The following is a 27,602-nucleotide window of genomic DNA, read 5'->3' on the forward strand; positions in this document are numbered from 1 at the left end:
CACATTAATCCGCGCACATAAAGGTCGTTTCTCTTTGAGTATCCATAATCTCAAATATTGGCATATTCAACATGCGCTGATTCTCATAGTTGCCACTGATTATGTCAATCACGTGACTTCCAGGAGTGCACACCACAGCAAATGCCTTGAGGAAAGCAACACGAAACGCCAGCACAGAAGGAAAAAGAAAATGGCGATGAAAACAATGCAACTATTTTCTAATAACTGGAAACAATTTCTGTAATAAAATTAAATGCAAAAGAATCTACAGTAGAAATTAACCAAAGGCTTAATCAACACATACAAATTGGACAAAAAAGAATCATAGAAAAATTAATTTTTGAAAATTTCACATGGGAAATCTTGGAGGACGTGTTCACAATCAGCTTTGCATCTGTTCAGGTGTACTTGGGGTTTCATCCCCGGTTTAAGTGCCCTTTTCTTTGCTTTTTCAATTGTATTTTGTTATTGTAGTTCTGTTTTGGTTTCTTTTTTCTCCTTATTTTAACTTCTTAATTGTATTTTTTTGTCATTATTGCATTATCTGAAATATATACTGATGTCTCAAATGCCAATGTTAAGCCGCAGGGGGCGGGTCCCCCCAATGTTGCAGCTGGGGTGCCTTTATAAGCCTGCAAAGACCGCATTGTATGTTTCAGCAGCGTTACAGACGTCGTTGGCTTTTCTGTGGTTTTCATTTGTAAGGACTTGCTCGATTTTTCTTTTTTTTAACCCTCTTTTCATTTCTCATTTTAGACTTTGCTTTTGATTTTTACTCTGATTTTGTTTTGCTTTTTTTGAAGTTAATGCTTGTGATCGGTTCTTGTTCTGAATATTCCATTTCTGTTGATAAATCTTGAATGGAACATTTCATTGGGCCAGAGGTTTCACAGTGTTGGAGCCTTTGTTCATTTTTTAGCATTTCTCTTTAATGGGCCTGTGCAGGCCATGAAGCCTGCTACATGAGTTTTGGTGGTAAGGCTTATTTTTTGTTTTCTTTTATTTGAATCTTGAAGTAAGACTTTGGAGGTGAAGCCTCCTTTTGGGTTATGTGAGCTGGGCAGATCGGGACCGCTCCGGAGACATGACATGTGACATGATGTAAGGGGTGTGCCCTTAGCAACAGACGCCATCATGCCTTAGTGATGGGTGAACAAAATCTGTTAGAAACAAAACTGAAACACATGATAACCAAACCAGAATGAAAAATGGTCAATTATTAAAATAAACCCAATACAAATGTAAGTTCTAAAGTGTTCTAACATTACATGTTTTCTTGAGAGGAGTTTATTATTAATATTTATTTACTGCATCCTGTTTCCATCACATAAGCCTCTCCCGGCTGCAAGGCCCTGCGTGGCCTGATGGTTGACGTCATTAGCGTGACCCTGTAAATACTAGCGGGATGCTGCTCCCAGTATCCGTGATAAGATTCAGTTCCTTAAAAACAAAACTAAACAACTAGACTTTTGCTTCAATTTTCATTCTCTTGGTATTCTGAAACTTTGGGTGTCCTTTTTGACTTTAGGGTTTGTTTTGTGCTTCCTCTCAACTTCCTAGTTTAGGATCCTCTTTCTATCCTTGACTTGATTCATTTCCCAACATTGTTACACATTTACATTCTCACTGTCAGCCTCAATTCATTATTAGAAGAACTTAGAGATACTGAAGAAAATTACAAGAAGAAAGTAAAAAAATTGAAATGTTAATGAAAAAGGAAGAAGACGCAATATCCACCCTTCATAACGGGTCTAGTTATTCAAGCCACGGCCTACCTGCTGTGCTGCCGGATGGAGGTGCAAATGTGAACGATCCTCCAGGTAGGATGGTGAAGTTGAATGTATTTTTAGCAAAGCCAACACCCGGCACGTAGACTGTGACCGGAGCCGAGCCAGAGGTTGTATTTCCAATTCTGCAGGTGATCTGAGTGTCTGAGAAAAGAAGAAAACACAAATTGGAAAGAGAGGCGAGGTCAACTGTGTGGCTAACGGTAAAGGAATTGAACTTCAGGCCACAAGAACTTCAGTTCAGTTCTGCAGGAGGAAGGCGTCTCAGTCTCACTGCCAAGGGGGAAGGCAGAAAGATGAGGAGGTCTGTACAATTTATGAACGAGGAGCTACAGCAACACTGTCACTTCTCTGTCCTGGTCCAGATGTGAAGATAGACTTACTTTCAATAAATTACCTAAACACGCTTGTTGCAATAAGCAAAATCATATAATTCACTTATAACAAAAGGATAATGGAAAATGGATATGTGCAAGCATCTACTGTATATATATACTGTAGATGAAGGACAAATAAAAACATCACAAAATATGAAATTCCAAAAGCGTAGTTGAGCCTTTTCTCTGCTATAGAAACAAATCACATAACTTATGAATTCTGGTCTTTGAGTTCCTGTAGTTAAGATGGAGAAGTTCTTCAGCTTTTTTATGAAGCTTCCATTGCTGGCGCCATGGCATCTGTTGGCACACAGTTGGTCTCTGCAGTGGCTGACCTCTCCCTACTGTATCCCTAATTGATACTGCGTGGGTGTGTGTGTGTGTGTGTGTGTGTGTGTGTGTGTGTGTGTGATGTGCTACTCTGCACTTTCTTACTGGATTTGGGAAGAAACATATAATAGCTAAAACTTATCCTTCACATTACCTTTTAGTGACACCAACACTATCATCAGCTCTTTTCACACCTCTCTTGCACATTTTCCCACAATATATATCACTAGCTCATATTACTAAATTCATTATTAGTACTACAAATGTTTGTGATGTGCCTCCTGTTGGAATGACCAACACAATGCATTTTGTTACTAGAATTGTTTGTGTTGCTCCATCTGTTGGAAAGACAAATGCAATGCATACCCTCGCCAGCGACTTTATTAGGTACACCTTGCTAGTATGGAGTTGGACCCCCTTTTGCCTTCAGAACGGTCGTACTTCTTCATGGCGCAGATTCAACAAGGTTCTAAGAACATTCCTCATGGATTGTGGTCCATATTGACATGATAGCATCACGCAATTGCTGCACATTTGTCAGCTGCATATCCATAATTTTAAACCAACCACATCCCAAAAGTGCTTTACTGGGTTGAGATCTGGTGACTGTGGAGGCCATTTGAGTCCATTGAACTCATTGTCATGTTCAAGAAACCATTTTGAGATGATCTGAGCTTTGTGACATGGTGCTTTATCCTGCTGGAAGAAGCCATCAGAAGATGGGCACACTGCAGTCATTACAGGATGGACATGGTCAGCAATACTCTGTGACATTTAAATGATGTTCAATTGGTGCTAAGGGGTCCAAAGTGTGCCAAGAAAATACCCCTCTCAATGTTACACCACCAGCAGCAGTCTGTACCATTGATACAAGGCAGAATGGATCCATGCTTTCATGTTGTCAATTCCCAATTCTAACCCTACCATCACCATTTTTCCAGTTTTCTATTGTCCAATTTTGGTGACTCCGTGTGAACTGTAGCCTCAGTTGCTTGTTCCTAGCTGACAGGAGTGGCACCGGTGTGGTCTCCTGCTGCTGTATCCCACCCACTTCGAAGTTTAATGACTTGTGCATTCAGAGTTGCTCTTCTGCATACCTCAGTCGTAATGAGTGCTTATTCGAGTTACTCTTCCTTTTTATCAGCTTCAACCAGTCTAACCATTCCCCTCTGACCTCTGGCATCAACAAGGCATTTTCGCCCAAAGAACTGCCGCTCACTGGATGTTTTCCCATTTTCAGACCATTCTCTGTAAACTCTAGAGATGGTTGTGTGTGAAAATCCCAGTAGATCAGCAGTTTCTGAAATACTCAGAGCAGCCCGTCTAGCACCAACAGCCACGCCATGTCACTTCAATCTCCTTTCTTCCCCATTCTGATGCACGGTTTGAACTTTAGCAGGTTTTTTTGACAACGTCTACAGGCCGAACTGCATTGAGTTGCTGCCATGTGATTGGCTGATTAGATATTTGTGTTAACAAGAAGTTGAACAGGTGAACCTAATAAAGTGGCTGGTGAGGGTCTGTTTCTGTTATATGCCATTTGCTATGAAGTTTGTAAAAGCAGAGTTAACCTTTGTGTTGCACCATCTGTTGGAATGACAGAGACATAGCAACTGGATGGACACTTAGATACAGTTGAACTCAACAGTTTCCATAAACTTAGGGTGAGTTCTTTGAAACTCACTTCATAACCCTCCACAGATTTTATACTAACAAACTATAAATGTGGCCTATTATTTAAGACATCCACTATGTGCAAAGCAAAAGTCATTTTTTCCACCAATGTTCACAGACCTCAGAGTATTTCACTTTTTTATAGACAATATCGCCAATTCCAAAGTTTACATTGCATGAACTTTGCTGTGATGTGTGCATTTTACAAGAGCAAAGAGAGAAACAGAAATAACTGTGTGGTAATAGATGGGGCATTTAACTACCTACATACCACTTAAAGTGACAATGAGACAGGCATGGCTGCCAACAGAAACAGAAGGCTTGGCATTGGCTGCTTGACTCGTAAACCTGGAGCCGGTCACTGTCAGAATGGTATCTGATACTGAAAATCCTGAAACACAAAAATATCATGTATGAGATGATGGGCACACAGATAGATAGATAGATAGATAGATAGATAGATAGATAGATAGATAGATAGATAGATAGATAGATAGATAGATAGATAGATAGATAGATAGATAGATAGATAGATAGATAGATAGATAGATAGATAGATAGATAGATAGATAGATAATGAAAGGCACTATACATCATATGTAACAGTAAGACTCAGGCAAGGCACACTTGTGCTGGTGAGAACATCATGTGATTTGGAGATATGGGGGTCGGGGGTACATTGAGTACTAAATCTGAGATAAATCTTCACATTTATAATATGAATTTTGGACAAACATCTGGTAATTGTCTTGAATGGGGGCTACTAGGGAGTGGTCATCCAGATTAAAGTGTAAGACCCTAGAGGAGAGGGCCAGTTACTTTTGCTGGATGGTCCAGAGTGGACAACCAGTGGTTCTTCTTCGGTGCCAAGTGTGTGTCTAACAGAACAGAGTGTAGATTAGAATCAAAGTCCATTGGTGGTGCCAGCACCATCTGCCCCCCTGCCAACCTGTCAAACAAGTACCTTGTGTGGGGCTTATTCCAGATATAACCGGAGTCTTCAGTGGATCCCATTGATAAGAACAGTTACCCGAACACATAGAGATGATGTTATTGATATAAACTTGAACCTGACGAGAAGAAATGCAATCAAATAAGTTGGGTGCCACATTGAGATTCAAGTAACGTCAAACCACATTTTCAGAGTTTCATTCAGATAAATAAAAAACAGGTCTGGTCAGGGACGAAAACAGAGGCAGCTGGGATGGGATGGTAAGGACGTGTGATTTGGAGAAGTGAGGAAGAGGGGACTGAATTTCTGGAGTTGACTGAAGGGAAGACCAAGAATGAAATAAGGGACAGGGAAATGAGGAGGAGGAGGAGGAGGATTTAGAGCATACGCAAAAATGGAGGAGACATATCAAGAGAGTTTGCTCCTCACAAAGGAATAAGTGGTGTGTAAGAAGACGACTCAGAATGACAATGCCATCCATTCTCAGATACGGTTCATTCAATTTAAGGTTAGAGCATTGAGCAAAGGGAGAAATGGTTAAGAGGTTGCAGGCCCATCTGTTGTAGAAACCCAGCATTCAGCAGAGTACAGCACAGGGTCAGAGGTGTCTTCTGTCCACTGAGAATGACTTTTTGATAACCAGTTTCAACATGAAACATTATACCTGAGGCTTTCGCTGAGGCACACGGTAGAAATCTCCTAAAATGTTCTGTTTGAATAAGCCTCCTTCTCTTTGAGTATAAGCGTTCAGATAGGCGTTCTTCCCAATGACTGAGGAGCTGTTAATCTGAAATGAAACAAAATGGATCAGACGCTCATGACGACCTAACTAATCAGAGGGGGTCTGAGGTGTTTAATAAGGCAGGACACCGAGATCCACACACATGTAAATAGTGACACGTGGGACAGCTGGAAGGGGGTTGTTGGTGGAGAACGGCCACAGGGCAAAGGCACAAAATGGGGGGCAGGCCTGGTGGTGGTGGTACTTTAGCTCAGGAGTGCTTAAGGAGGTAAGTGAGTACAGATAAATCTCTGGCATACTTTGGAAATTCCTAGAAACTGGATGCTATCAGATGTTAGCACATTATATTCAAAATGTGACCAGAAGAAGAAAATGGTGTCCAGGCAGATCCAAGTAACTACAGGCCAGTGAATTTAATATGCATCATTGGGAAATTAGTGAATGGAATTATTAAGGAAAAGATTGAGCATCACCCAAAAATAAGTGTCATATTTGTTAACAGACAGGGAAGTCGTGTTTGACTGATGTGCTGGAATTCAATGAGGAAACAACAAAACCAAAAACCATAACTGACAATGAACTGCTTGGCTAATCATGAAATAAATATATGAAATAAATATTTGAGATGCTGTAAATGTATGAAACAAATACCTTAAGGGTAGGTTGTTTGCCAGGAACACTCAGCCAAGCCACTCTCCAGCTATAACCCCGGCAATCTCCCCATTTTGACACATCCACTTGTCCCATACCTGGGATGCCCACCAGGGCGTACTTCAGATCGGCAGCTGAAATGTTCACCGGGAGATCTATGGAAGAAATAGACGAGAAACACAAACACAATAAATGTTACGCAGTGCCTGTCTCATCTGAAATCATTAAATTGTGCCTTCCATTTCGTATCTATTTGCCTACCTGTTAAATAATTAATTTCATATTGAAGTATTTTATAGTGTCTTTAACATTGATCTATCTAATATACTGTATAGTGCCTCTCCTATCTGTCTGTGTTATATAAGGCTTTTCCTACCAAGTTTTCCACTTATGTTAGGTTATATAGTGCCTTTCATATCTCTCTCTCCTCTGTCAGCCATGAACCAAGGGGCCTTTTTCAGGGGAAGGGGAACTCAATCACCAGGGAGTGAAGTTGACAACCTCTCCCCTTTCACCCTCAGAGCTCCCAAAACAGAAGACCAGAACAGAACAGTCCTGCCTCTTCTGCCTCAGATTCAGTATAAGAAGCAACAACACCGGAGGCTTGTGTGTAGTCACAATTAGCCACAACTGGCAATGACAGTTTGACAATCCAGAAGCGACTGACCACCCTTTTGTTTGACTTTTTGGCTTTCTTATTAAAGGGGGAATACCGCAGTGGAACCCCAACCCCTTCTCTTGTGTTTCCCATTCATTGTATGACATTTATATTATATAGTGCCTTTCTCATCTATCTATCTATGTATCTATCTTGATGCATGCTCAATAATCCAGGTACGGAAATTCTAGAAAGTTGATTCAGTTCATCTGGACATAGTTCTTTTCCAGGGGGCTATGTTACATCACTCATATAAGTGACTTCCTCAGTCTCAATTGACTGCAGGTTTCTCCAACCTTATAAACAGAAACTTTGCATAATGACCGAAACTGGCACCATTGACTAACAATGGGCCGTGTGATCAATGATATGCAATTTGTCCATTGATCAATGGCCATGAGTACCATTCACAGAGAGTTGGGGAATGGCTGCAATCACAGCATTGTAAGATGGTGAAAGATGTACCCTTAGGCCTCCTCGGTTCAGAGATGGTCGTATCTTTTTCACGTAAATATCTATCTACCTATCTATCTAATAATCCTGCCAACTACGCTAAAATGTATGTCTATCTATCTACCTATCTATCTAATAATCCTGCCAACTACGCTAAAATGTATGTCTGTCTATCTATCTAGCTATGTATCTAATCCTGCCTACTATACCAAAATCTATCTAGCTATGTATCTAATCCTGCCTACTATACCAAAATCTATCTATCTATCTATCTATCTATCTATCTATCTATCTATCTATCTATCTATCTATCTATCTATCTATCTATCTATCTATCTATCTATCTATCTATCTATCTATCTAATCCTGCCTACTATACCAAAATCTGTCTATCTATCTATCTATCTATCTATCTATCTAATCCTGCCTACTATACCAAAATCTATCTATCTATCTATCTATCCCATATTATATACTTTAGTATCATTTTCTTCCAGAACTTTGTGCTTCAGATACCAGGAAGCTCCTCAATTTGTCTTCCCATGTGTCTTTTGTTCACATGCATTGCAAGATCTCCACTGTATTGTATATTCCCCTTATCCCCGTTACCTCTCACAGACAGGTAATAAAACAAATGTAAAACACATTTGATATCTTTTGCCCCACATGTATCTTCAGTGCTTTTCCTCTGTATCCTCGTGTGTCTGAACTTTTCTTGACCGGCACTTCTCTCGAGCACGTTCCCCTAAAGCCTGATTCTCCGACGCGCCTTGTTTGCTTCCTTTCTGTTTTTATAGTTCGTGTCTTGGAAGGCGACTCACTCAGCCTGCCTCCTCTGTTTCTTCTCCTTGTGTGTCTCTCACTCTTTCACTTGCGTCACCAAAGCCAAACTAACCAATCAGATTGCTCACAGGGATAGAATGCACACACACACACACACAGAATTTAGCATTTTATTATATAGTAGATAATGTAAAGTTGACAACAGTGACAAACAAACATCAATGCTCACAAATGACTGCGCCACTGGAATAGCTAAGGCCAGAATTTTTCAACTTACTTTTGATTTCTTGCCCATAGATGCTCACACTAAAGGAGCCCATGATCGGAGGTGACGCCGCCTGGACTCTAGTCACCCTGAATGTAGTCGATTTGTTCCAGTTGGACCCCTGATAGACAGTTTCATTCTCACCATCACCAGAAATATTCTTTAAGAGAAGAGGAACAACAGAGATCTTTATATATTTGTGAAAAGTACAAAAAAACTCTTTCCTCCATAGCACCCTCAGGTGACTATAAAGAAAAGTCTTCAGTGGCTGGTGTCCATTTATAAAATGTGCGATTCCAAAAACAAACTGGTGGGAAACCCCACCCTGACTTTCTAGTCCAATAGTCCTGCTGTCAGGCCAACTGGTGATTCTGAATTGCCCAGTGTAGGTGTGCCCTATAACGGGATGGTCCTCTGGCTTCACTTGAGTTTGGGGTCTGCTCAAGAGGCCCCCCTTCAGGATACTGATAATAAATACAGGTTTATATGGTCTAAATGGAGGGTAAGATGAGAAACTCCATAGATGAGCTTCATGAGGTATATGAAAGTGAGCTTCGGTGTCCTGAGATGCAGACTGTTTGATATTTTACAACATTTACTTTTATTTTCACACAGGAGGAAATGGGCAGCAAACTGATCGAGGTCTCCAGGACCCTGACTCTGTCTGACTTTTTCATTTCTAACGGTCTGTGGATCACCCCCATTGATGTTGCTCACTGGAGCTTTTATTTTACGCTTCTCCACTGTCAGCTGGCTATGTCGATAATATAAGATCATTGTTAGCATCTGTCACAGAAAAAAAATCTGACTCGAGGTTTCACAAAGAATCTGTTACTATAATGTTTATGCTTTCCTATGGTTTGCTTATCATTTAGCAAAGACCCCAAATAACCCACACAGTGCTGCAGAGAAGTAGTATGTGTGCACTTTAAATATGCCTTCCTTCTCTTCTAATGTGAAAACGCCGGGTCACTCCTTATATACTGGCAGGTAAAAATGGTGCATGAGGTTCCTCATATGGCGATGACCACTCATTGATTGGTTGTCCTCCCACTTCATAACAGAAATCAGACAACGTTGCAGGGTGACTTATCAGGTGTTTAACTAACAGTATAATACAGTAGTATGCTAACTTATATACATGTAGTTCATAATAAAATCCAAATATATGAGCAGAAGCAATTAGAAATAGTAAAGAAGAATTAAAGAATACAGTCAGTGACAGTAGAATTTTCTGAGGTCTTCACAAATAAGGAAGTAGATGACCTCCTAGCAGTAACAGGGACTACTAAGGAGGTACTGAGTGGTTTGGAAACTGTAGAGAAAGACGAGCTGCTCAGATTAAACAGGCTGAAATCAAACAAATCACCAGGACCGGGTAATATTTACCTTCAAATTGTTAAGGAGGTTAGTGAGTACAGAGAGAAACCCTTGACACATATTTTTAGGAAGTCACTGAACACTGGGGAAATTCCAAAGCACTGGGAAATGACAAATATCATCCCATTATACAAAAAGGGTGACTGGGCAGATCCAAGCAATTATAGCCCAGTAAGCTTAACGTGCATTACAGGAAAATTAATGGAAGGAATTATTAAGGATAAGATGGAGCAGCACATGGCAACAACAGGAGTTTAACTGAACAGTCAGTATGGGGTCAGAAGAGGTCATGTTTTAATAACAACCTGGAATCCTATGACGGAGCAACAAAAGAATATAATTAAAGTGGAGCGTATGATATTAGTGATCTGGACTTTCAGAAAGCATTTGATAAGGTGACACATGAGAGGTTGGGCATTAGACTAAAAAAATGTCAGTTCAGGGTGTGGTGTGCAGATGGGTGAAGAATTGGCTGAAACACAGGAAGAGGAGGGAAATGGGGTCAGGAACCTTATCAGAATTGGGTGAAGTTAAGAGTGGTGTCCAGCAGGGGGCAGTGCTGGGGCCACTGCTAGTTTTATTATATAGAAGTGATTTGGTTAGGAATATAAATAACAAGCTGGTTAAGTCTTCAGGTGAAACCAAGACTGCAAGACAATTGCTAATCTGTTGAGTCTTTATAGAAGGACTTGGACAACATGCAGGTCTGGGCAGATTTGCGGCAGATGAAATTCAATGTCAGTAAATATAAAGTGTTACATAGGAAGGAAGGAAGGAAGGAAGGAAGGAAGGAAGGAAGGAAGGAAGGAAGGAAGGAAGGAAGGAATGTTTGAATACACAATGGGCGGTCAGAAAATCGAGAGTACACCTCATGAGAACGACTTAGGAGTCATAGTGGACTATTAACTGCCAGACAGAGCTCAGAGGCCATTAAGAAGGCAAACAGACTGTCAGGTTATTTAGCACCTTGATGTGTGGAGTACAAGTCACAGGAGGTTCTGCTCAGGCTTTAAAATGCACTGGTAAGGCCTCATCTGTAGTCCTGTGGGCAGTTTTGGATTACAAAAAGGACATAACAGCACTAGAGGAAGTCCAGAGAAGAGCGAATAGGCTGATTCAGGGCTACAGGGGATGAGTTATGAAGGAGGATTAGCAGAGCTGAGCCTTTACAGTTTAAGCAAAAGAAGATTAAGAGGTGACCTGACTGAAGTGTTTAAAATTATGAAAGGAATTAGTTCAGTGGATTGAGACGGTGACTTTATGAGTTCATCAGGAACACAGGGGCACAGTTGGAAACTTGTTAAAGGCGAATTTCACACAAACATTAGGAAGTTTTTTCTTCACACAGAGAACCACAGACCCGTGGAATAAGCAATCAAGTAGTGTGGTGGACAGCAGGACTTTAGGGACCTTCAGTACTGGACTTGATATTTCTTTTAGAAGAATGACGTAAACAGGACTGTCTGAGTGGCCTGCTCTCATCCAGGTTGTTCTGATGTTCTAACTATGAGTGTATACAGATATCCACCTCACAACAGGCAGATCATGAAAGGCACTATATGTCATGAAAGATGCCATGCATATACAGATAGGAGAAACTTTTCTACCACAAATCCATGTATGTAAACTGGTATGAAATTGCTTTGTTTAATTGTCTAGTGTCTAAGCTGACGTCTCTTTTTATGCGTGTGCTTTATGTGATTTGTACAATTTGTAAATTTCTTAAATCCTTACACTGGCTCCCGGTTAAGTTTAGGGCAGATTTCAAAATCCTTCTTTTAACATATAAAGCATTAAATGGTCGAGGTCCGGCTTACTTGTCTGAACTTATCATGACTTACAAACCAGAGCGCACATTAAGATCTCAAGATGCCGGTCTGCTTAGGATTCCAAGGATTAATAAAATACAGTGGGAGGTTGAGCTTTTAGTTACAGGGCCCCTAAACTGTGGACTGGTCTGCCTGCTACTATAAGAGATGCCCCTTTGGTCTCAGCTTTTAAATCCCAGCTGAAGACTCACTACTTCAGTTTAGCACACCCTGACTAGAGCTGCTGATTAGCTGTACAGACTGCATCTCTGTTGTTAGTCATTAGCACTAAAACATAAGTAACATGACAGTTAGAATTGGATACTAACCCTCACTTATTCTGTTTTTCTTCTCGGTACTCAAATGTGGCACTTGGTGCCATGGCCCACCTGCCAAGTTGTTTTGCCTGCCTAAGGAAAAGTCATCCCAGATGGAGGATCGCAGGAATCGTGGGAGAGAGGGGTCCTTTCATCGGATTGGCTGGCTCAGCACTGTTTCAGCCGTGGAATGGCCAAATGGGGGAGGCAGCTTGAAGGATGAGGTCTCCAGGACTCTACACAAATCCAAATCTTATTATGGGATATATCATCTACTGTTAAATTCTGCTCTGTACTTCTAAAATTTATATTTTTTATTTCTTACTATATTGAGAAATTGTTCTCTGTACTGTATTGTATTGTATTGACCCCCTTCTTTTGACACCCACTGCACGCCCAGCCTACCTGGAAAGGGGTCTCTCTTTGAACTGCCTTTCCCAAGGTTTCTTCCATTTTTTCCCTACAAGGTTTTTTTGGGAGTTTTTCCTTGTCTTCTTAGAGAGTCAAGGCTGGGGGGCTGTCAAGAGGCAGGGCCTGTTAAAGCCCATTGCGGCACTTCTTGTGTGATTTTGGGCTATACAAAAAATAAACTGTATTGTATTGTATTGTATTGTAAACTTATTACAGCCCACTGAGCCGGCGCTCCCTGAAGGCGCTATACTGCTGCTGGCTCTGACCAAGATGGGGAGATGTAGACTATCTCTACAGACTTACAGCTAATATGTTGTGTTTCTGTTACACTCTTAGGAGGTTGGGCTGTTTGGAATCAAATATCTTTTAGTTGCTTTGATTCATAATTTTTATGATATTATTTCCTTTTCTACATGAGAATAAATGATTCCAACTTACCTGGGCAAATCTGATTTCAATCAAAGGGAAGTCATATCCACAGTTCATTGGCATTAGGGTGACTTCGTAACAGGTCTCTGAAGTCCATCTGCCTCGCTTCTGAATTACCGAAAGGTCCTGTAAAAAGATTCCTCTCCCGGCGAGAGCTGAGCGCCTCAGGTTTAGGTCTGAAAGAGAGACCAGTCGGCACGTAATCGCCAATGCACACCTGTGGAATATGAATAGCAACCTGCTGCTCTGATTCTGCTGTCAGCTGCAGATCAGTATGGATATCCTCACGTGTTAGGAGTGAGGAGACTTACTGCACCTCACAACTTACAGACTCACTAAAACCAGCGAGGGCCACCATGACCACAATGAGTGGGACAGAGCAGGCGAGCCTGTCCTCCGTTCAAAATCTCCCGTTTCTCAAAAGGAATGTCCAGCTGCTCCCGTTGTCATCTCCTGGGTCTTCTCCCAGTGGGCCATGCCTGGTACAGCCCCAGTTTTAGTTGTTCACAGTTGTCACCCAATCTTTATACAAAAAGTACCTCAACTGCTTTTGGAAGCTTCCTTTGCTTCACTCTGCTTTTCTTCAGCAGATTTGAATCTTCTCTTTTTATCAATAAGGAGACCTTCTAGCGTCTTTAGTAATCCAGGGCTTGCTGTTTTGGAAAGCAGTGCACTGTTTTTGAGGGTCCGACTGTATCGACACAGACGTTCACATAGTCAGTGAGGCCGTGGCCGAGTCCCTCAATATCATGTGACTTGCACCTCATTATTATCATAAAGAAGTTATCATACTTCTATGTATATATTCTATAGTAAAATATACTGTATTATTATATAAAATATATTGTATATATTCTATAGTAAAAGTAGCTGCCGTTTTTGTTCTTATAAACGTACAACTATGTGCATATTTTAAAAGTGCAGGAAAGAATATGAATATACATGAAGTATCATCAGACATGATATAAAGAATAGTTTTAGAAGTGAAAATTTTTACACATCAAGTAAAGCTCGGGTTTACAGTTTTGTGATATAATCATGCGGAAATGTTAAAGAAAAAGTCAAATATATACTGTACAGGGTGAGTCAAAATTATGTTAACATTCGATGGCAGAAACAATTTATTCACAAAATATACTTCATAGGTGCAAAATGATTTACAGGAATGTCTCAACCTCTTCGCCATCACGTTCAACACATGGGCCATATGTGGCACATAAATTATATATACAGTTAGGTCCATAGATATTTGGACAGAGACAACTTTTTTCTAATTTTGGTTCTGTACATCACCACAATGAATTTTAAATTAATCAATTCCGATGCAGTTGAAGTGCAGACTTTCAGCTTTAATTCAGTGCGGTGAACAAAACGATTGCATAAAAATGGGAAGCAACTAAAGCATTTTTTGAACACAATCCCTTCATTTCAGGGGCTCAAAAGGAATTGGACAATTGACTCAAAGGCTATTTCATGGGCAGGTGTGGACAAGTCCGTCGTTATGTCCTTATCAATTAAGCAGATAAAAGGCCTGGAGTTGATTTGAGGTGTGGTGCTTGCATGTGGAAGATTGTGCTGTGAACAGACAACATGCGGTCAAAGGAGCTCTCCATGCAGGTGAAAGAAGCCATCCTTAAACTGCAAAAACAGAAAAAACCCATCTGAGAAATTGCTACAATATTACGAGTGGCAAAATCTACAGTTTGGTCCATCCTGAGAAAGAAAGCAAGCAGCACTGGTGAACACAGCAATGCAAAAAGACCTGGATGTCCATGGAAGACAACAGTGGTGGATGATCGCAGAATCATTTCCATGGTGAAGAGAAACCCCTTCACAACAGCCAACCAAGTGAACGACACTCTCCAGGGGGTAGGCGGGCGTATTGATATCCAAGTCTACCATAAAGAGAAGACTGCATGAAAGTAAAACCAGAGGGTACACTGCAAGGTGCAAGCCACTCATAAGCCTCAAGAATAGAAAGGCGAGATTGGACTTTGCTAAAGAACATCTAAAAAAGCCAGCACAGTTCTGGAAAAACATTCTTTGGACAAATGAAACCAAGATCAACCTCTACCAGAATGATGGCAAGAAAAAAGTATGGAGAAGGCGTGGAACAGCTCATTATCCAAAGCATAGCACATCATCTGTAAAACACGGTGGAGGGAGGCAGTGTGATGGCTGCCAGTGGCACTGGGACACTAGTGTTTATCGATGATGTGACACAGGACAGAAGCAGCCGAATGAATTCTGAGGTGTTCAGAGACATCCTGTCTGCTCAAATCCAGCAGTCAAATTGATTCATGATACAGATGGACAATGACCCAAAACATACAGCCAAAGCAACCCAGGAGTTTATTAAAGCAAAGAAGTGGAAAATTCTAGAATGGCCAAGTCAGTCACCTGATCTTAACCCAACTGAGCAGGCATTTCACTTGTTGAAGACTAAACTTCAGACAGAAAGGCCCACAAACAAACAGCAACTGAAAGCCGCTGCAGTAAAGGCCTGGCAGAGCATTAAAAAGGAGGAAACCCAACATCTGGTGATGTCCAGGAGTTCAAGACTTCAGGCTGTCATTGCCAGCAAAGGGTTTTCAGCCAAGTATTAGAAATGAACATTTGATTTCCAGTTATTTAATTTGTCCAATTACTTTTGAGCCCCTGAAATGAAGGGATTGTGTTATAAAAATGCTTTAGTTGCCTCACATTTTTATACAATCGTTTTGTTCACCCCACTGAACTAAAGCTGAAAGTCTGCACTTCAACTGCATCGGAGTTGTTTCATTTCAAATTCATTGTGGTAATGTAGAGAACCAAAATGAGAAAAAAGTTGTCTCTGTCCAAATATTTATGGACCTAACTGTAAGTCTATACACAGCATTACCATCAGTGTTAACATAATTTTGATTCACCCTGTATGTATATAGATATATATATGTATATAGATATAGATATAGATATATATATATATATATATATATATATATAGTAATTTAAAAATAAAAAAGTAATCAAAGAAAACATATTACCTTGCATATTGGTTACTGTGTAGTCGCTGCCGATGTAGACAGTGTCAATTAAATAATCCTGATTTGGACTCAGCCGGCTGAGCGTAATTTGCTGAACCTTATAATCAGTCCCAGGGTAAGAAGCCTTTAAAAGTCGCAGCATATCAATGCAAATGTACTGCCATCTGAAAAGGCGGACCAGAAGACACAAATTGACATCCATACGGTAGATAAGATGCCTTCACAATGTCTACAAATCCTTCACATTGTTCACATTTTGTTATGCTATGTGAAGGAAAAGCAGCAATGCTCCAATAACTGCAAGACAGCCTACAAAGTCGTGTCCAGAATTAAGTCATGTTAAGGAAAGCAGAGCATTATGGGATTGTATGTCTTTAATAAACCCTTATTTCAGCAATTGCAAAAATGACTTTGGTCGGTGCTAGGCCAGAATGTTCCAATCAGTGGTTTCCGTATTCTCACGAGAGCAGGACTGAAGTAAAATCTCATGATCTCCTCAATCAATTAAGGGAGGTTTGTTTAATTTTTTTCTTGATTTTTTGAGCACTGGGTTATAAAAAGCTTGGGATGCAATCAATTAAACAATCAAGTAATCAATCAGAGTTGCTATCGTGAGTGCCGTGGGGTTTGATGTACTTCTCCAATAAATCATCTTGACTGTGACTTTGTCTTTTCGTCTCCACAGTTAACATCATTTAAATTATTCCTTGAGTCTCTATAATAATTTCAATAAACGTCTTCTCTAGCAGTTTAAAGCAATACCTGTCCATCATGACTCAAATACTTACTCGTCTGCTTGAACAATTCCAACTTCAAACTGGTTCTGATAGCTGTACATCTGCTGATTCATAATGACCGAGAAGCTCAGGCCGATGGAGTTGTTTAGAAATCCTTTGTATGCAAAGCACAGCTAAAACATCACAGAAAAGGACGATTAGGAGCGAGCCATTGTCGGTATGATGATTTAAGCACGATTCTTCAGCAGACTACCACAACACAACCATAAGGCTGCATTAACGTTAATGTTGTATTAACTTTTACAAGTGAAGTCCAAGCAAGACATTCAGTAAATCCTGTGAAGGACACATGAGAAGGAGTGAAGGTGTAGGAGGCACACTGAGAGTCGCCTTCAAAAATGGGAAGTATAAAAGCAGAAAGCAGGCTTTACAGGAACACGCTGGACAGGGGGAGCACCACTCGGGAGAGCTTCAGACGCACGAGGATACCAAATTAAAGTTGCATAAGGTATACTTAGGGCAAAAAATAGCAAATATTTAAAAATATATTCCAAGACTTGTCTTTTACAGGTACATGGTAAGCCTATTTAGGTGAAATGGAAGCTTAAACTAAGTAAACAAAGTAGTTTGAAACTGATTGACATAATGGCACCTAACGCTGTCCATCCATTCATTAATTGTTGAACTCTGGCCAATTGACAATGGGGAGAGGAAAATTAAAATCTCAGTTAGCGGCATTCCTATGGAAAATAAACCTCTGGTGGTCCACAGTCAATTCAAAACAGAGAAAGTTAAAGACAAAGTCAGACACAATTACAGCCCTAGTTTAATATTAAAACTATTATTAATAATAGATATTAGCAATAATGCATACCAAGAATAACGTCTAAGCTGACCAACCTCCTCATAAGGTGCAGTTTTTAAATAGTAAATTTGTATTTTTTATATCCAAAGACTTACTTACCATATTGTGAGTACTCAGTGAGATTTCGCCATATTGATCCCAAGTGCTTCTCACTTGATTCAAATTAAATAAGGTGTTGATGTTCAAAGCACTGAAATGGCCGCAGAAGGCTTCTCTGTCAGAAACGCGAGAATAGTACCAAAACTAAAAAGATATTTCCAGAGTTTAGTAAGCTGACATATTGCGAGTAATAACACAAAGACACATTGAGTTACACGTGTAACAGTGGGTAAATCCAGAAGAGTCAGGTCACACAATGTCACACAGGTAAATCACAAATGCAACATATAAAACATCTTTTGGCCTTTATTTGACTAATCCCTGTCATTCCCCACATAAATGATCTGCTGCAGTCATTGTAATCCACGTCCTTGTGTGATGTTTTGTGTCCAGTCATGTTGTTGCCACAGATAATTAGCAAGTGAGCCTTTCTGGTTTGTACTGGAGAGCACTGTGGTCAACATTTTAATGTAACCGAAGTGCAATTGTGGACTGCAACTTTTTGGCTCTTCTTATGAGACAGAATTTACTGTGACATGAATTCAAAAAAGGATTGGGAGAGCAGAGGTGCTCCCAGAATAAACCAACACATCGGGTTTATCTTCTCCTGACTATAGAAGATGTTAATATTGGAGTATATAGACTCCAATATGGGGGGGCACATTTAAGATGTTTGAGAATCCTGAATAAATTCAACAAGACCCAAAGTGGGTTAAACAACAAAAATCCATTAATAAATCGACATTAAATTGAAGAAGGGAAGACCATGGGAGAACTCACAGTTATTAAACAAAAGGAGAAATGATAAGCATACAGGCCCTCCTGGCCCTCCTAATGAATTCTCTCAAGTCGTCGACTCAAAGGCTCAATCTGCTTTGAAGGCACTTCACTGTCGTGTATGAGAGGATTTTCCGAAAAACAGTTTATTTAACAGTATGTTATCAAGAATCCACATTTGGGCCATTGTGAGCATACGACTGGCTGCCTGTCATGTGGATTATACAATCCTCAGATCTTTGTCCATGGAGGCCTTGTTCAGGTGGGTGTCCATTCAAGCTCATTGTATCAGGAATTTAGTTACCCCATGAAAACATTAAAACGTTTTTTGACAATCAGGGTGAGTAAAGGATACAAAAAATGATCATTCAGGAGTGGAGTGTTCCTTTATTAAATAATTCTGATGTGGCATTTCCATAATTTTGGCTTTTATGTCACAGTTTGGCCAGTGCTTTATCCCTGGCTCAGGTGTCTTTTGATTTTATTTTATTCTCTTTTACATATTTTGAAATGAATTATATGAATAATGTTTTGTTTATCTACAAGTATTATCATGTTATGCTTTTATTTGTAGTAGTTGTTCATTGTGTCCTTTAAATTGAACCAAGAGGGACAGGGCCACCAGCTATTATTCCATTTCAGAGCCAGCAGCCCATGTGATGTTCGTTTTGGCATTATGTTTATTTCCTTGTCTTTGACTTTCAGCTTTGCATTTGTGATTGGATTTCCCTGGCGTATTGACTTCTGGCTTTTGTTAAAAAGTACAGCTTTTAAATGTTTTCACTACCGGTTTGCCTTTGCATATTTCTTGAATTCTGAATAAATCTTTAAACATTAAATCAGCTTTGCGTTATTTTAGCAGACCAGTGGTTTTTACAGTGTCTCTTCTCGCTCCTCTTTGTGAATATTTTGGAGCTTGTGCAGGCCATAAGCCTGCATCTTGATTTTGGGGCTAGGCTGCCTTGTTTGGATCAGACCGACTGCATGTGGGAGTGCAGCGCTGGCTTTCCATTTTTGATGCCTTTCACCATTTTTGAGATTTGTGAGCCGAGAGGGAGTCATGACATTCTGCCTTTATTTTGACCAGCTAGAGAAACATTAAAATAAAAAGTGTACTGCAATGTAGAAAAAGATTAACTTTATATTTCATAAATGTAATGCTTTAAAAAATCTAATTTGACCACTTACCCAATAATAATATGTTTCAAAATCTTGAAAGTACTTTACAGATCCTCCTTCGATGTACCCATTCAAGCTTCTTGGACACTTGGTGCCAGCCATGTCGTAAATTCCTTTTCTCACCTGTAAAAAGACACAGATGTACCAAAATTATTTGCTTGACCTCTCTTAGTATTGTAACTTTGGCCTATTGCTGGCGGATCTCCAATCTTTGTGACGATGAATTTGATAAATGGGGTTAACTCTGAGCATCACTCGGTCTCGCAATTCTACCTAAAAAGAGTTAACATGGGGAAACGTGTTTTGATGGCATAAGAAGTGGTAGCCCAATGTCCAGGACAGTATTTTGCTGTCCTCTGATGGACAAAATAACATTGTTCTGCATAAGAAAAAAAAATCATGAGTTTTCAAGTATTCTGCCACTCTGGCAACTGATCCTTATTTCCCTGCGGGACGGATCCTCCAACCAAAACACAAAATGATGTGTCAATGAAAAGCTTTAAAGGCTATTTTAGAACAAACTAAATATGACAGTGGTGTCAACCTTTTAGTTCCGATTCTAAGTAGTCCACATGGTGAATCAGAGTCAAAAAATAAAGAAAGTTTGGTAAGCTGTTGGATGTGACACCATCACTAACATGGCTTCCATTCCCATTAAAATGGAGCCTGGAAGACTAGCCAACCTAATTTCCACTCCTGCCATAACCAGCTCCATCCCTTCTTCTTCCACAGTTATAATAACCTGAAACAAACAGGAGATTCCTGACACTTCTCTTCTACAGCCGGAGAAGCTGTCCAGACATTCTGGAGCAGTGTCGTTTATTTTTCTCTGTCCTGACCATTCAATGGGGTATCCCCTGGAAGCCCAAACCTTGTTTTTTGTTTTTTTTCTCTTCTTTTCACAACACGCAGAGGAAAGTACGGGTATGGCCCTAACAGAACTCTTGGAGTAGAAGATACCAAAAGCTAAAAGCTACTTGACAGTTAAAACAAATAAGCAACTCTTCTCGCTTAGCCAACCTCATGTATATAAAAAGTCAAAATGGAGCACACAACCTCATCAGGGGTGGCATTAACTGAGAGCGGACTGGAGGAGACGCCATTCCACATCAATGTAAACGTGTCAAATTTGGGTCTTCCTTTGGTTATTTCAGAAATCTCAATGTTGATGTCATTTCCAGCTGTGTCGTACTGTAGAACATCAAAATCTCCTGTAAAGAAAAAAAATGAAAGAGAGGAACAAACTTGAACAAAATGGAACTGGGAAAGAAGAGTGAGAGTAGTGATCAGTAGACACAATACAATATGGAAACTAAACATGAGGAGAGACGTTCTGTTACCTCGGTCCGAGTTAAATGTCACTGTGTAAATGGGGCCATTAGTGCTGTCCGTCTTCGTCACGCTAACAGTGTCATTCTGGAAGGAGGGCAGAGCGTTTAAAGCCATCTCGACCTCATCGCTCGAAGCGCCAACAGCAATAAGTTCTGCAATTTTTCACAGACAGAACACATCATAAATCCTTTCATCGATTTGAACATACTGGCACACTGTGCTTTCTACATTAAGTACATGCATCTGTAAAGATTTACTTCTATGATAATGAAGATGAACATCACATTGAAGTTCCCCTTAAAACAGGAAAGTCAAATACTTGGACCCTAATGCTGCTCAGCCATTGCAACCTCAGCACCACATGAAGGTCTGATCTTGACTTAGAGGAAGTGTCTGGCTGCAGTCATTGCAGGTGAACATTATATTTGGGTTGGGGGCAATTACTTTTTCACACCGTGCCAGTTGGTTTCGTATTAATTTTGTACATTCAGTTACTGATATGACCAACCCTTTATCTATTAGTTGAAAACATTCAGTTTCTTACATTTGTAATCAGACAATGTCTGTTGAACAAAAATGTAAAATGGAATTTGGGGTTTGAAACATTGGCCAAAATCCTCAGGCTTAGTCATGGCAGAAACATTTGTTATGAGCCCAAAAACTGTAACGTCATTGGTGCCCCTGTACCTGTTGCTTCGTTGTTATAGAGAAGGCTGAACTGCACGGTCGTACAATCACCCGAGCTGACGCAGGGGCTCTCCACAACAATCTGCTGGACTTCTTGTATTGGGGTTTGTGTGGTCCAGTTATTTAAGCAGAGATCCTGAAAAACAGAATAAAACAGAAATATATCTAAATATTGTTGTCGATGAGGGAACACACGGGTCACAGAGGAAAGCTGGGGCACCAACCGTCTCAGCCCTTTAAATATCCGCAGTGTCCAAAAAATAAACAAGCACTTGATGGATAACAACAGAAATCAGAGAAACAATCAGGGAGGATCAGGGCTCTGTGGAGTCATCAGTACTCGAGTGGGCTGCGCTGTCCAGAATGAGACCACCCTGCTGGGAGCGTCTCAGCTTTATAGTGGAGGGACTGGAGTTATCATACTTCAAGTAAAAGTAGCAGCCATTTTTGTTCTAATAAACGTACAACTATGTGCCCTCACTGGGAAAATTCTTGGGGCTGTGGGAGAAAGAAGAGATGATACTGTCAATGACAGTGACCCCTTGTGTCCTGGAGTGGTAGTGCTTACCTTAGATAGATAGATAGATAGATAGATAGATAGATCTACATGCACATCTATCTATCTATCTATCTATCTATCTATCTATCTATTCCTGCCAACTACACTAAAATATCTGTCTACCTATCTAATCCTGCCAACTACGCTAAAGTATCTATCTATCTAATCCTGCCAACTACGCTAAAGTATCTATCTATCTAATAATTCTTTGCATTTATATAGCGCTTTTCTCACTACTCAGTGTGCTCAGCAATTGCAGGTTAAGGGCCTTGCTCAAGGGCCCAACAGAGCAGAGTCTCTGGGGCGTAAATCAGATAGCAGTGAGTCCTTCCTTCTGACTGCATTGAGATGTTCCTGTATACGTGTTGCAAGATGGCATTTTTTCCCTTATATTTATATATATATATATATATGTAAATCTATCTGTGTATCCATTTTCAAACTGTCCAGGTGGACCTCCAGTTTCTTTGGTTTTTCACTTAAGCTGCTGATTTAACGTCAAAACCAAAAGGGGAACCAAAACATCAACAGTCAAAAAGGCGAGTGTTCAGCCAAAAAGCACAAACCAACTAAGTGGTAATGTTTGACAAAGTGTCCACAAACGAGGACGATGAGAATAACGCCACATCAGGGGTTCATGTCGATCACCCGATTTGAAGTTGTTGTTCTCAGCTCAGGCACCGAGTGCAGCTCCTGTGTTTAGTCTCTGATTTCAATATTTGGCTGCTAAATCTTTTATCTCGACTCGGTTTTTATCTTAGTGTTCTGATATAATAATAAAATTTTCCCTCTCACAATGGCCTTCGTTTGTTTCTAAAAATACAACAGCTTTTGTTTGAAGGTTTCAACTTGCCCTTCCCGTAACTCTCTTTATGTTCGCCATCTGTTTTTGTGTAATTTGGCCTCGACTTCCTGTAAAACAAGCAGAGGGGATTGGAAACTGACCTGCACTTCGTTCATAAAACTGTAGACGGTGTTGAGGACTTGCACTTCATTCTGAGCTTCTGCAGTCTGCTGTTGCGTGAAGGAGCTTTTCTTTTGAAAGAGTTGCAATCTCAAAGTGTCTGCATAGTAATAATTCATTTTTTGGAGTATTACTTCAAAATAGTACCTAAAAAAAAAAAGGGAGATGAGTAAACGGCTCCTACAATACATCAGATGTATTCACTGTTTTCATCATTATTAGGTTTAAATATCATTTACTCAATGCCAGTAAGCTGCTTTGGATAAAGGCCTCTGCTAAGCAAATGCATGTAAAAGTAAATGTAGAAAAACGCGGGCCCAAAGAACGCTGCATACATCGGAGTCACAAGTCTTCACTCTCCGCACACACGATTGTGCTGTAGATTTGTGGATAAATTGGCCATTTCAGTCCATCAATCTACACTCAATACCCCAAAGTAACAACATGTTTGCAGAAAGGCGTGCAAACTTATTAAAAATCAAAACACTCAAATCTCTCCTTCCTAGAAGGATTCAGACCCTCCATTCTGTGTTTGGCAGAAGCCCCTTTGACTTCTTGGTAAGTCTCTGCAAACTTTGTACACCCGACTTTGGGCAGTTCATCCCAACCTTCCTGGCAAATCCTCTTGTGCTCCGTGAGATTGGACGGGAATTGTCTGTGAGGTGCCATCTTCAGCTGTCAGCACAAAGGGTTTGCTTTAAGCACTTCAGGGACCCTCAAGGTCTTTGGAGTTTACTGTACTGGACTGCAAGCTTCGTTGAGCTGAATGGCCTGTTCTCATCGCGATTTTCATAATGTTCGGATGTTCTCTCCGGTTTATGTCTAGACTTTGGATGGTCCACTCCAGGACACTAAGAGAACACACAGGGTGTCTCTAAATGGGTTTGAGGTGGGTGTATGTGAGGGCACTGCCATCCTGTCTGGTGGTGATGTGCCTGGCTCACTGTGCTCTGATAAGATACAGAGGCTTTTCAGAAAACAATAGAATGGTAACATTAATTATTTTTTCAAAAATTTCCCATTTTATGTCTATCCATCAATCCATCTTTTTTCTGTATCCCCTAATTCCCCTGCAGGGTCACAAGGACCACAAATCCCAGCAGCCTCAGGAGCAACACAAAAATAGGGACCAGACTAGATGCCAATCCTCGCATGGCACTCCCACACTTATTCACAACTGGCCCACTAACAGATGTCAGTTAAGGTAAGACACACACACACGACTGCTGGAATATAACATAAAATGGGACCACCTGCAAAAAAACCCCTAGGGACAACGAGTGACTACGCACAACTGGCACTGACACCGACAGAGCCAGGAGTTGAGCCCAGGCCCGTGGATCTGGAGGACAATGAGGATTCTACAGCACCCACGATTATGCATGGGCACACCTGTGGTATTGGGCTGAAGCACATCAGCTGCGCTTGGCTGGCACTTTAATAGCATTTTATCAAAGTAAACACCTGATGATGAACACCTGCAGACCTAAACAGATTCAAATTAGGAGCCTAGGAAATTCCGGACTGACAGCCTATGGAGATTAAGACAGCGATAAGAAAAAGAAAATTGAAGGCAGGGCTGAAATGATGGCAGGCATTCAAAGTGATTACAGCTGATGGAGTCGTGGAGCCCAAGATAGAGGAAAGGGAGCTGCAACAAGAAGAAATGCAGGATCTGCCTTCTGTTTAAGGGCCAGACACTGAAGGACTTAAGGACGATACTCACTCTTTGCCTTTCTCAAGATGGATGTCACTTGAATTCTGTGTGTAAACCCACCAGTATGGAAAAGAGATAATCTGAATCTGCATGTGAGACACAGAAGATTACATTTATGATTATTTATCCACAGAGCACACATACGTCTCTAAATGGTTTATTATTTGTCCCTTGTCTTGGCTATGGGCTGTCCCGTCCCTCTCAGGTGACACACACCCTTTATGTAGTTTAAATACTTCTATCTGTCCATGTATTTCCTGGCCTCATCCCAGTGTTGTAGGAATCCAGAAATAGAACTGGGAGGAAAACAACCCTAACAACCCTAACCCTAATCCACAGCAAGATCAGGCACTACAGAATAGAGAGATCAAAGGCGCTATAAAAGAGACAGAAATGTAGCAAACAGACAGACGGACAGAAAGATAGCTAGGAAGATGGTGAGTGTCCTACATAGTAGATAATAAATAGATAGATAGATGATGCACTACATGATAGATTGATCAGGAGATAAAAAGGCACTTTATCATAGATAGATAGATAGATAGATAGATAGATAGATAGATAGATAGATAGATAGATAGATAGATAGATAGATAGATAGATAGATAGATAGATAGATAGATAGATAGATAGATAGATAGATAGGAAAGGCACTATATTATATGTAGGTGTGAAAGACACTATTGAATATATTAATCTTGTCACACACATGCGCATGAGGAACACTTTACAGGCTCAAACTGATCAACCTGGGTTGGCGCTCTCATCTAACCTTCTCTCCTCTTATTCCCCTGCAGCCCAGCTGAGGAACCTGACTCATAGTGACATCATCATTGATCCCCCGCTGACATCACTTCTGGCTAACCCTGATGACATCATTCCCGCTACCCAGAATTCCTTTTCCTGCCACATCAGTTCCAGTTCTGGTTGTCCTGACTCCACCTCTCCCTGCTACCCACCATATATACTTATAGAGCATTCTCAGTGTGTTAGCCAGTTCATTTGTGAACTCTGGTTTGTGTTTTGCTCTGCTGATTTTTCAGTATACGGGGTGGTCGTCATCCTCAAACCTTTTTCAGTCTGTTGCCTGATATTTTATCACAATATATATATTATATATCAATATTTAATATATTGATGTGAAAGGAACCCTAAATAAAAAGACAGGCATGAAATGTACTATATCATAGATTGACAGAAATGAAAGGCACTATATAATAGATTTACAGATAAATGTGAAAAATACTCTATAATTGATTTGAAATATAGATATACATGGAAGATAGTATATCATAGAGACATTGATCGATATGAAGGTGCTATATAACAGATGGATTCATGTGAAAGGCACTATAGGATAGGTAGGTATTTATGACAGACACTATATAAAGGCACAATATAAGAGATTCATATGAAAGGCACTATAAGATTTAAAAAGCACTATATAGTTCACAGATTTACTGTTAATCAAATATTAATATTGATAGTTTGGCAAACTGCAATAAAACACAGAGTGATCGTAAAGGCACTATATGAAGCATAGACAGATGAGGCCTAGTTGTGAAGAACTTGGTAGCCCCCTACTGAGTTTGGCCTCCATTTTGGGTCATACATTCAAGAAGAGCACAGAGTGGCCTTAAACACAACAAGACCACAGGAGAGGCCAGGCCCAGTGTGTGAGGCGGCTGACGAGTGATGACTTCCAAGTAAACGCGTATTCGAGATTCTTAAAACTCCACACCAAGTTTTGGAGCACGAGGTCCTGAGTGGAGATGTTTTTTGTGCTCTTTTGGCTTGTCTGTTTCCTTGATGTCTGCCAATGAGCTCAGCGCGCCCAGAAAGCCCCATGTGGCTCCACTGAAGGTGTCTGACTCGGCTCTCTTTTGTTAAACTGAAACAAGAGCCCCTTTAAGCCGCCCTGCTCTTGCTCCCTGCCTGCCAGCCCTTCACTTTCAGATGTTGTCAGGACCTGTTCGAATCGTGTCAAATGACAGCAGCGGCCCTGCTGACAAGCCAGGAACGGCACAGAATCTACAAAAGTGAAAGTGACGTCAGTGTGATTTACTGGTAGTGCGATTTCCTTCCTGCTGGTGGCTTTTCTTGGTTTAGGTTGAAGCCTGACATCACTGTGGCACATGGCACTTTGGCTGGCTGTTGGCACAGAGTTGCATTTTAAATTTTATTACAGAATGATCACAAGCAGGGGGACAATAGCAAATCCATGTTGTCCCTGATGGAGTTATCATGGTCTTTTCTCTCTGTCATTGTTGTCACATTTTCTTAGTTTGTGGCCATGCTGCTAGAAGACTGATCCATCTATAGCTGCCATCATGGTAGATTAACTCACTTCACTCACAATTTGTAAAGTCGAGGGTGGCACTGTGGTGCAGCGGGTACTGCCTCACAAACCTAGCATCCTGGTTTCAGATGATGTCCATGTGGAGTTTACACATTCCTAAGTCTCTGTGGGTTTACCTCCCTCATCCACAAGTCTGGTGATTCCCACATGTCCCAGTGTGGTGGACTGCCGTCCATTCCAGGTGTGGTTCCTGACTTGCACCCAGTGCTTCTGGGCAGACTTCAGACCCATCGTGGACCTGAAGTGGATTAAGCAGGTGTAAGAATGTTATGTGTTGTTGCTAC

At 40.6% G+C, this 27,602-nt stretch overlaps 1 protein-coding gene across 1 annotated transcript; it reads right to left on the minus strand.

Moving 5' to 3' along the window:
* Positions 1–4: 4 nt before the first annotated feature.
* LOC127530024 (fibrocystin-L-like) lies at positions 5–27,549 on the minus strand. The gene is made up of 19 exons (XM_051935592.1): positions 27,435–27,549; positions 23,851–23,917; positions 23,224–23,389; positions 21,720–21,855; positions 21,041–21,184; positions 20,757–20,911; positions 19,710–19,823; positions 17,745–17,888; positions 16,832–16,953; positions 16,044–16,207; positions 13,027–13,193; positions 8,685–8,832; positions 6,514–6,668; positions 5,785–5,907; positions 5,133–5,238; positions 4,440–4,559; positions 1,776–1,931; positions 1,628–1,665; positions 5–145 (listed from the first exon to the last, which is right to left on the minus strand). Exons 1-19 carry the CDS (start codon positions 27,547–27,549, stop codon positions 5–7), a joined length of 2,481 nt encoding a protein of 826 aa, XP_051791552.1.
* Positions 27,550–27,602: the final 53 nt, after the last annotated feature.

This window comes from Erpetoichthys calabaricus, chromosome 13 (genome assembly GCF_900747795.2).
Source record: "Erpetoichthys calabaricus chromosome 13, fErpCal1.3, whole genome shotgun sequence".
NCBI lineage: Eukaryota > Metazoa > Chordata > Cladistia > Polypteriformes > Polypteridae > Erpetoichthys > Erpetoichthys calabaricus.

What these genes read in the sequence shown, in the direction of transcription:
- LOC127530024 (XM_051935592.1), bottom strand. Translation starts at nt 27,549, where the DNA reads ATGGGTCTGAAGTCTGCCCAGAAGCACTGGGTGCAAGTCAGGAACCAC. An exon ending in GTTTTATGAACGAAGTGCAG is followed by an intron (nt 21,856 to 23,223) that starts GTCAGTTTCCAA and finishes TCTGTTTTTCAG; the next exon opens with GATCTCTGCTTAAATAACTG. An exon ending in CTATGGGCAAGAAATCAAAA is followed by an intron (nt 6,669 to 8,684) that starts GTAAGTTGAAAA and finishes TTTCTTCCATAG; the next exon opens with ATCTCCCGGTGAACATTTCA.